This window comes from Pygocentrus nattereri, chromosome 6 (genome assembly GCF_015220715.1).
Source record: "Pygocentrus nattereri isolate fPygNat1 chromosome 6, fPygNat1.pri, whole genome shotgun sequence".
NCBI lineage: Eukaryota > Metazoa > Chordata > Actinopteri > Characiformes > Serrasalmidae > Pygocentrus > Pygocentrus nattereri.
In genome coordinates this window covers 2,731,829-2,742,687 of record NC_051216.1, presented here as the reverse complement: position 1 = coordinate 2,742,687, position 10,859 = coordinate 2,731,829, and the positions used below count along the sequence as shown (strand labels likewise).

Below are 10,859 nucleotides of genomic sequence, written 5' to 3'. Positions count from 1 at the left end.
AATGATGCCTTCACAGATACAAAAGTCATCCATTCCATGTACACTAATGCCCCCATATACCAACACAGATGCTGGCTTTTGAACTGTGTGCTGACAAGCCAGATGGTCCCTCTACTCTTTAGCCCAGAGGACGAGGCATCCACGATTTCCACCAAGAATTTAAAATTTAAAAACAGGACGTCTTCGCCTCAGTCCATCTTAAATAAGCTCAGTCCCAGAGAAGGTGGAGGTGTTTCTTTATCCTGTTTATACATGGCTTCTTCTTTGCATGGTAGAGTTTTAACTTGCACTTCTGGATGCAATTGCAAACTATGTTCACAGACAGTGGTTTTCAGAAGTCTTCCTAAGTCTATGCAGTGATTTCCACTACTGAATTGTGTACGTGGACCTGAAGATCACAGCCTGGCAATATTGTTTTTTTGTCCTTGACCCTTAAGTACAGAGATTTCTCTGGATTCTCTGAAACTCTTAGTTGTATTATGTACCGTAGATTATAAAATCCCAAAGTTCTTTGCTATTTTATGTTGACAAACATTCTCGAATTGTTGCACTATTTGATCATGATGTCTTTTACAGAGTGATGAACTCTTCCTCCCCATCTTGACTTCGGAAAGACTGAGATTCTCTTTTTATACCCAATCATGTAACTGTCCTGTTTTCAATTAATTTGTTGTGAAATGTGTCTTTTTAATAGCATTACACAACTTCACCAGTCTTTTGTTGCCCTATCCCAACTTTCTCTGAAACATGCTGCTGGCTTAAAAATATTTATAGTTGTAGAATTTGAATAAGAGAGTTGTACATTAAGTAACCTTGTCCATTACCATCATTATCAAACTGAAAAGAAAAAGAAAAAACCTTCTGTCTTTCCTGATTTTTAGGAAATTCAGGTGATGCAACTTCTTGTTTTACATGTGACTTATGGAATATTCCAGATATTTCAGAGGGCGAAATGCATTGAGGTAACAGTGTTGATAGATTGTAAAATGTACCACTAATGTACTTTTTTCTTAATTAAAATGGCTGACTCATGAAAAGTTTTAAGTATGATATGTTAAACTCACCCACGTTAATGCAAAAATCTTAAGATTTTTTAAAATATTTTATAGTTAATATTTTATAGCTATAGTTGGAGATAAAATGTAGTTATAATGTACCGTTTTCTAACTGCTAAGTTTAATGTTTTAAGCCATTTATCAGAAAATATTCTCACAGGTTGTTGTGAAGGACATTTTACCTGCGTTTAGAAGGTCTATCTTCACTTTTATTTTATTCCTACATGTAACCTTAGGAGAACACAAATGGCACCTCAATTGTGGAATCACCCATCTAGCGACTTGGGCAACACAATTTAAGTGTTGATCCTGGATAAACTGTAAACCCAGGGTAGATGCTGCGAGTGAATGTGGTGTGGACTCTATGGAGGAGGGTCATTGTATCAGAGACGCTGTAGAAGGACAGAGTTCCTGCACTGTAGTCCACATACACTCCTATTCTACAGGATCTGGGCTCGATATGGATTACAGTCTCTTTGAAGTTGCGTCTGAATGAGTAACTGGAGGGAGAACAGACTAAACTCCAGGACTGGTCATTATATCCAAAGCCACATTCAGAACCTCCCTTTCTGCTGATGTTTTTATATGACACTGCTATATTAACCCCCTCACCCCCACTCCCACTCCACTCAACCTCCCAGTAACAGCGTCCACTCACACTCTCTCTACACAGAACCTGAGAACAAACATCAAATCTGTCTGGATGGTCAGGATACAGCTGGACTGTGTTACTGCGGGTCACCACCCTGTTCCCCTCAGACAGATGAAGGCGTTTATTTGCTGTGTTTGGATCCAGCGTGAGCTCACAGGAATCTGAGGAAGATAAATACAACATTCAATTCAATTTAATTTAATTAAACTCAACTAAGATGTATTTATCACTGTCTACAGCAGTCACTGTCCCAAATCGACAAAACCCAGAAACATGGCTGCATCCTCCCAACACGCATCACTGAGCGAGACAGTATCCAGAACTCCATCCAGCTGTTAAATTCATTTTAAGTGAATAGCTGAAATGATGTGAAGGCTGAGTTTCTATCAGCTCTGAACGAGAGAGTAAAATTCTCTACATCACACTCATAAAACTCTTCTGAGAAATCTGAATTGAGTTTACAGAGAATCTTTAATGCTGAGCAGCTTCTGGTTGCTGCCGTGTTTGATTGTATGCGTGTATTTTGCACTGTAAGAGCTCAGAGACAGAACACACTGACTAACAGAGCAGCTCAGGAACTGATCATTAATCAGCTGCAGCTCTTTCTGTCCGTTTGCCCTCTGATGTCACAGTTAGGGCAGGAGAGGGTTGCTTCTGAAATGGACTGGGCAGTTTTGATCACACGTTGGAGAGCCTTCCTGTCCTGAACAATATCCATACCGCAATATCCATACCAGACTGTGAAGGACCTAGTAGGGACACCTTCCATCGTACACATGTAGAAATTACTGAGATCTCTGGCTGGCATGGCAAATTTCCTCAGCTTTTAGTACAGTGGCTTCTGGGATTTCTTGATGATATCATGTGTGTGTGAGCCCAGGTAAGATCCACAACGATTTTTGTGCACCAAGGAATTTGACTTCTCCACCTCTGTCTTGCCTATGGATAGAGATGTGTGCAGTTCCTTGGTCAACAATAATTTCCTTGCTTTTGTCTGCATTTAGGAAAATGATGCCAGGCCAGCTGATCTGCCACCTTCCTCTTGTACACCGTTTCCTCCCTACCAGTAATCAGCCCCACAAACTTGATGATGCTGGTGTTGTTCCCAGGAGAACATGAAGAGTGCGTAGAGCTGGGGGCTCAGGACACAGACCGGCAGGTCCCTGTGCTGGATGTGCGGTTGAGAACTCTGACTGACTGGGGTCTGTCTGTTAGAGTACAGCACCCAGTTACAAAGAAAGGGTTTCAATCTGAGGATGAGAAGCTTTCCAGAGAGTTTGCAAGCAATAACTGTGTTGAATGCTGAGCTGTAAACAATAAACAGCATTGTAACATAAGTACACTTGCCTTGTAGGTGAGTGAGGGCTCTATGAATGACAGTGCTGACTGCTTCGTCAGTGGAGTGGTTCCAGTGTTGGTTGACTCATACAGGAGAAACGACTAACCTTTTGAAATACTTACAATTTGAGTGAGTGCAACAGGATGATGGTGCTTTTCTTTTGGAGAGGCATAGTGGTGGTGGCCACAGAAGCTTACTGAATGCGTCAGCCAGCTCAAACCCTGAGTGCATGCCTTGGAATGATGTCCAGGCCAGCTGCATTCTGTGGGTTTGTTCTCCTCAGACCCTTACGCACATCTGCAGATGACCCAGTGAGCAATGTGTTCTGTGTGCTCTCCCCTAATCAGTCGATATTGAGTGCCTCAAAGCAGGCCTTGCAACAAGCGCTGGGAGTCTGCAGCAATGTGGTTTCTCTCAAGCTTTAATCTGTACCTCCTCTTCCTCTTTGATAGATCTGCACGTTATACCTGGCCCTTCTGTAGTCTTCAGTGTTGCCTGAGACAAATGCAGTGTATAGGACAGAACAAACTTCACACTTTATCCAGGATGTCTGGTTGGCATGATTCCTGTGGTATCTGATCAATGCTCTCAATGTATGTGCTAATGTTACCATTTACGCAGAAGGAAAGAGTTCTCTCTCAAAGCAGCATTTCTGAATACTTCCAGTTTGTACTCTCAAAGCAGTCCGGAAACACCACATTGTTTCTTCATTCCAAACTTTAACAGTTGTACTTACTCGGGGGAGCTTGCTTGAAGAGTTGTGGTTGGACTATTAAAAGTACAGCTGGGGTAAAGCTTTATAAGCATCCCTCACGATGCCGCAGACTTGATCGACGAGGGGAAGACGGTACATAAGTCACAGTGGCTGAAATAGCCAGGTACGATGTACACTGTGTCTGGGTATGAGGTCTCTTGTGTGCTGATTATGTTGTGCAGCAGCCCCAGTGCACAGAGTTCATTTATGGCAGAACATGAACAACCAGTATAAACTGAACTTCCTCGGTAGATAAAAGGGTCTGTACTTCAATATGAGCAGCTTCCGAACAGTGTTTTCAAACAGTCTGTACATCTGAACACCATCTGTTGTTCACACCACCGCCCGAAGCTATTGTGTAGTCCTCACAGTGCACAGAGTGCATTCGGACTCTTATTGGTATAGTGTAGGGTGTTTACCCAGGCGGGGATAAAACCCCAGTCTACAGCGTAGAAGGCAGATGTGTTACCCACTACACTAACCAACTTCATCAATATCCAGTAATGCCTCTTTACTGTATCTTATTTTTGCACATCTGCCACAGTGGGCACCGTCTGGGAGACACCAGAGAGGTCATGGTTTTGCTATGTGATCTTTATTTACACCAGCAGAAAAGGCACATACAAAGCCACTGGAATAGCCGGTAGGTCACTCCTAGACGTAAGATTTTCTTTCTATGGTTAAGACACAACCTTGCAGCCCAACACAAATTAACACAATAACACACACCTTTTAGACCAACACAACAACAACAACAACAACATGTACATTTAACAACAGCAATTGTCCCTTTTTATGATGGGTAGGGGGCAACCGGGGAGGGGGCCCTTAGCACAGCTTTACATACCATGCCCCTAAAGCTCCTTTCCCAAATCTGAAGCCAAAAAATGCATCCATGTAAGGCCATTGTACAAAGGTTTATGCAAATTTACATCTTTTTTTCCCCCCCAATATGTGCCATTTCAATTATGCCATTTTATCCAATATGTGGATAAATACACATGGATACACATGGAAACCTAGCTAGTGTCACCACAAACTCCCTGAAAGCATGAGGAAGAACCTCTGGGCTGAACTAGATAGTGGATTTATACTGTGTGTGTAAAACAGACTTACATTTTAGAAAATTCTCTCGGCTTTGGGGTTCAATCATCCGGATTTCTTTCACTGTTGAAAAAGTTAAACACAGTTATTTTAAATCACTGAAAAAGAACGGATTTACATTTACGTCAAAGTGTTAAGGTACAGAGAAACTCCTCAAACATATCAATCTCAGAGTCACATCAGAATATTTTCTTCCGTTGCTAGAGCTTCTTTATACTGAGATTTCACTGCTGTAATAAAGTTCCAGTAATTTACCATGAAGTGATGAGTTTCGAAACGAAGACGCTCGATTAAAGATTTGAGATGCAGCCCACAGGTGTGAATCAGACGTGCAGTGTAGAAACTTCTCTCTGGTTTGGGGTTTAGTGATCTGGATTTCTTTCAGTGTTGAAACAGTTAAACACAGTCACTGAAAGAGCGCTGAGATTTCTGAGATCTTCATAAAACAGAGAATTTGTGTCTTAAGTTAATCATTTCTATTAATTTACCATTAAGTGATGTTTTTCTGATCTCCTCTTCACAGAGCTTTCCCACTTTGTCCCTCAGCTGAGGTACAGATTTCACTACCTCCTCAAAAGAGTGGACAGGACGGGCAGTGATGGAGGGAAAGTCTGCAGGTCCAGGAGGAGCCGAGAGAGACATGAAACTCTACACAGAGAGATCAGAGTGTATCAGCAAAACTCTACAATCTGTAAGAAATCAAAACCTACATGCTCTTCAGTTAACACAACTCTAAGAAAAAAAAATGTTTTGGTATTTTAATTATTTGCAATTATAAAGTGTTCAGGTGAAACAGTCACAGATACCATATGTTGTGATTTTCAGGGCCTCTGGGCTACTCAGACATGCCATTTTTGACATGTCAATGTTAACAGAAAGTTTTATATAAAATTGATTAATTTTTGATCAAAGGTATACTTACTAATTTTTGCAAGACCTTGAAAACAAGGGTCAACTCAGAAATAATATTTTTATAAATTGCTTGTTTGCTTTGAGCTGAAAATGAAAAATTTAAAAAGGTGGCTCCTTCTACCGCTTATAATTGGGTAAAAATAAATGACTGGCTGGCGCAGCTATGCATTGTATTTATTTGCTCTCCTCTTCGATTCATGCTGTGTGTTAAAACTCTTATAGGCAGTAAGACCGGGTTTATTTTTAATTGAGTTTGATGTTTACCATCAGCTGTTTTGGTGACACTAGCAGAGTGTTCCTTTTTAGCTGAAACACTCAGACTCTCAATAACATATCAATGATGAATGTGACCGGCAGGTTGCCAGCAGACAGTACTTGACTGAAGTGCCCTTGAGTAAGGCACCAAACCCCCAACTGTTCCCCGGGCACCGTGGATCGGGCTGCCCACAGCTCTGACCAAATGTCCTCTCTGCCCCCTAGTGTGTATGTGGTGTTTCACCGCACAGATGATTTAAAATGCGGAGGTAAAATTTACCTGTTGTGAGACTAATAAGAGACGTTTAATCTTAATGATGTAACAGCAGTGAATACAATCAGCTATTGAGACTTTTAATTAACTGCATAAATACATTTTGAATATAATCTTCTGAATTCAGTTCTTCACGTTATTTGGAGTGTCCAAAATCATGCCTGTAGACATTAAACTGAGAGGTCGCTGAACGTGTAACAGATCTAACACAGACCAATGTCAATATCCTCAACAAGCTGTTACAGACACTCTGACACCATCCCGCAACTGGCGCCCAACTGGATTAAGTTTTGGTTAAAGTTAGGGTGAAGATAAGGACCAGGGAAAGGGTTAGGATTCGGTTTTGGGTTGAGGTTAGGGCCAGGGTGAGGATTAGGCTTTGGGATGAGATTACATTTAGGGCAAGGGTTAGACCCACAGGGAGCTTCCCAAAATAAAAATAAAATCCAAGAATGGTATATTTCTATATTTAGTATAAGACCTAGAAACAAGGCCTGAAATTCTTATTTATTTTTATTTTTTTTATATATTAAGGTAGGGGAACACTAAAAAGAGGCAATAGTTGTGACTCAAAACCATATATAGTTTTACCATGGTTACTGGCCGAGTCAGAGCCAATGTGCACATGACAGTGTGAACTCAAGACTGAGTGGAGAGCAGTGTGTGAGCACCTCTTAAGGAAGGCACCCAGAGCTGTCACTGCTCAGCCCTTAATTACCCCATTCAGGCTCTCCGGCTCCCCCAGTGGCCAGCTGTGGCCTAGCAGGCTGCCTGGACATTATATGCAACAATACTACCGCAATAGTATTAGTACAGGTAATGTATAAACAGTACATCTTTGAGATATTTATCTCAGTGTATTTAGATGCTGTACTACTGCTGTTACTAATGTATTACTGTTATTCTGTTAAAAGTTTAGTCATCTACAAAAGACCACTTAAAATAAAGTGTTCCCACTGTTTATAACATTTCAAATTAACAAATTGAAAGACAACTGTATATTAGTAGTAGTATATTTATTATTAGCTATCTGTTAAATATTTGGTAGCTGATTTGTTACCTGATTTCTTTCATTCAAGAAAATTATGTTGAATTGGAACAGACCCATTCTTACTTACTAGGACACAACCCTCTGTTACCGAACTCCACTACACCCCTTCCCTCAGAGAGCATACACTACATGTGCTCCAGTAGGTTTGTGTTTGACGGATTTTTAGCTGTAGATTTCTAATTATCAACACTGAAATTAGAATCTGAGTCAATCAGATGATTTGTTTGGGACACAGGGAGAAATCACAGGCCAAACACATGCAGAAGGGGATGTAAATTGAAGATTTAAACAGAGATATAATGACTAGAGTAGACTAGACTAGAGCAGATTTTGAGCTGGATTCCTGGCTGAAACTTTTGTGCAGCTGAATGAAATCATGGGGCAAGAGAGTGTGAGCTCTGCTGATCCCTGTGATATGTGCGTCACTTTGTTGTGATATGAAGCTTAAAATCATTGAATTAATATCAGGTGGATAGAGTGGGCTTTGGGTCATTTTTCGAGCTAGATTACTCACTGATGCTGTGTCACATTCTCAATGATCTCACTCTAGAGAGGGCAGGGTGTGCTGGCTGCTGTGATGTGTGTCATGTCTGTAGCTTAAACCATTCTGAAGTGGTTATGGTTAGAAGTCCGCCATGCAAACAGCCCACATAATGCTAAAAGCATGTAGTACTGAAACTAACACTGCTGTTACCTGGAGGAAATGGAGATGGTCCTCAGTGAGTAAAAGCTGCTCCAGCTCAGTATTTCTCCTCCTCAGCTCAGCAATCTCCTGCTCCAGTCTCTCCAGGACTCCTTCAGCTTCTCTGACTGCAGCCTTTTCCTGAGCTCTGATCAGCTCTGATATCTCAGAGCGTTTTCTCTCAATGCAGCAGATCAGCTCAGTAAACATCCTCTCGGTGTCCTCCAGTGCTGCCTGAGCAGAGCTCTGATACAGCAGAGAGAGAACAGTCAGTAGAAGCAGCTGAATCACTCAGATCAGTCTGACGCCTGATCTGAAAGGTCTGGAAGAAAACTTTATAAACATGGACAGACGTATGGATAACATTCAGGTTTCTATTCAGGCTGTGACGTACTTTAGTCCTCATTTCATAAATGACAGTGTTATACAGTGTCACCAACCAGATAATTAAGGCACCAGGCTAATTGCTGGGGTACAGGCTTGTATTCCTTGTTAGTTACATTACCCTCATCTTTCCAGTGCTAAAACAAGCAAAACTTCAGACACCAAACAAGTCTAGGGTAATCAGCTGTTCTAGGAATCAGCTCTTTTGAAAATCAGCACTGAAATTGGATAATTTAAAAATATTCTTCTGCTCCGCTCCAAACCTTGTAAGATGCTACAGCATTCCTTTGTTCCTCAAGCTCCTTCTTTCTCGTCTGGATTTTCTGCTGGTATTTCCTTTGATTCTCTTCCAACTGATTCTGCAAAAGTAACAAAGTTTCTTGCTGCAAGTTATTTTCATGTTGTACAAAACATTGCTGGATGCTGGATTGAACACAGACTGTGCGCACTTTGATAGAAATCACAGCATGTTTTTGTCAGAAGCAAGAACGGTGACTTGTAAGTTTAAAAAGTGTCTTTATATTGGAAAGTTGTCAAAAACACAACATTGACCAAATAGTATGCAAAAAAAAAAAAAACTTGCACTTAGAGGATTCAAGCTAAATTCATGAAAACATTAAAGTTAAGCCCCACTATACTTTTTGTCAGTAGCAGAAACACAAGTGAAGTAGAAGAAGAAAAGCAACAGAAGCAAACAAAGCAGTTTGAGTTCTTACCTGTTTCTCAGCTCGTTCTGCTGCAGCTGATACTGTATCATGCCCTCTGTGGTCATCCATGGTGCACAGCATGCAGATACACTGCTGGTCAGTGCGACAGTAAACCTCCAGCAGTTTCTGATGCTCAGAGCAGATCTGCTCCTGGAGGCGTCTGGAGGTTTTGACCAGCTTGTGCTTCCTAAGGGCAGGAGACTGATAATGAGGCTGGAGGTGAGTTTCACAGTAAGAGGCCAGACACACCAGGCAGGATTTGAGGGCTTTGAGTTTTCTCCCAGTGCAGACGTCACACTCCACATCTCCAGGTCCAGCAGGAGAAGCAGGGTGGAGCTCCATCATCTTCAGTTTCTCCACCACTTCAGCCAGCATGGTGTTTTTACCCACAACAGGCCTCTGAGCGAAGGAGCGTCTGCACTGAGGGCAGCTATAAACCCCCTTCAGAACCTCCTGATCCCAGCAGCCATTAATGCACACCTTACAGAAACTGTGTCCACACGCAACGGTCACTGGATCCTTCAGGAGCTCCAGACAAACTGGACAGCTGAACTGATCCACTGAAACATTGGCCTCTGCCATTTTACAGAAAATCTACAACAATAAAACCCAATAAAGTCCTGAACAGCTCAAAGTGGACACGCTGCTCCCTCGTTCTTTCTGAAAAAATGTACAAAATCCAGATCAGTTTCACTTTTAGTGGTAGGAGACATAAACCCAGACATCTGATAAGTCCATCTAAAGAATGTTATCAGATACAGATATCATCACTTACTGATCAAGGAATATGCTGGTTTACTTTAGCAGATTACGGTTTCCCGGTTATAAAACATGTTATTTGCTACATTAGTACCACTGTAAATAAAACACTCCAAAGAATCACTGAATTCCCAGCCAAGGCAAAGTGTAGGCATTTTTGCAGGTTTTGCTGGCAGAAAGAAATTTAGAAGATTGATTTCTGTGAAGCTTACTTACAAATATATGTAGCAGAGAGCTCACAAGAGTACCTTACCGTAACTACACACACTGCTATATAGAAACTGTTGGCTGCCCTTCAGGATTACATCAGCACCTGCGTTATTCCAACAAGGCACAGATCAGATGCTTAATAGCCTTAAGTGCTGCACCAACAACACTTTGTGGACCACAATGCTAGACTACTCTTCTCTGTGTTCACAACTAAGATACAAAACAGACAATCATCTGCTCACAGCAATGGGGATGGACTGTCGAGACTACCTAAGCATCATGCAATCAGTGACCAGAAAATTTCCTAAACCGCAAACCAGAGGGGATCCAAATTTGTCAACGTGACTATGTGATGCGAGAGAAATCACTGCAAACACTAAATTCCTTACCTGATTTCCAGTATTACCTATTATGCGTGAAAGAGCTGACAGTAAATGTTGGATTTCTCCGCTGGGGCATGTGATACTGCCAAAATCGAGGAACCCAGTCTTAAGAAGCTGTACACTGTAGCACTATTTATATGAAAGTGCAGACACACAGCTATTTCTGATTGACACGATTTTCCAGCCTGGCCATCATGTCATTCAAACAGAAACATGGCCAATCCTTCAACACATCCATTAGAGTGGCCAACAAGTCAGGAGGCTATGAATTTGGCAAGCGTTGACTCAGACAACTATCCACGTTTTAAAGCAGCTGTTTGGAAGGTTTGGTATGCCCT

General features: G+C 41.6%; 1 protein-coding gene across 2 annotated transcripts; it reads right to left on the bottom strand.

The window, feature by feature from the left end:
* Positions 1-1,329: 1,329 nt before the first annotated feature.
* On the bottom strand, positions 1,330-9,757 carry LOC108410762 (E3 ubiquitin/ISG15 ligase TRIM25-like). 2 transcript variants are annotated; one of them, XM_017682007.2, is made up of 6 exons: positions 9,179-9,757; positions 8,726-8,821; positions 8,091-8,324; positions 5,393-5,552; positions 4,917-4,967; positions 1,330-1,868 (listed from the first exon to the last, which is right to left on the bottom strand). In XM_017682007.2, exons 1-6 carry the CDS (start codon positions 9,749-9,751, stop codon positions 1,330-1,332), a joined length of 1,653 nt encoding a protein of 550 aa, XP_017537496.2. In that variant the 5' UTR covers positions 9,752-9,757. The 2 variants fall into 2 exon arrangements, with proteins under 2 accessions (XP_017537496.2, XP_037395390.1); XM_037539493.1 differs by having other exon boundaries at positions 8,726-8,806; positions 9,179-9,751.
* Between the last annotated feature and the right edge of the window lie 1,102 nt (positions 9,758-10,859).

What these genes read in the sequence shown, in the direction of transcription:
- LOC108410762 (XM_017682007.2), bottom strand. Translation starts at nt 9,751, where the DNA reads ATGGCAGAGGCCAATGTTTCAGTGGATCAGTTCAGCTGTCCAGTTTGT. An exon ending in CAGAACGAGCTGAGAAACAG is followed by an intron (nt 8,822 to 9,178) that starts GTAAGAACTCAA and finishes TTACTTTTGCAG; the next exon opens with AATCAGTTGGAAGAGAATCA. An exon ending in CAGAAAAACATCACTTAATG is followed by an intron (nt 4,968 to 5,392) that starts GTAAATTAATAG and finishes CTTTTTCAACAG; the next exon opens with TGAAAGAAATCCGGATGATT.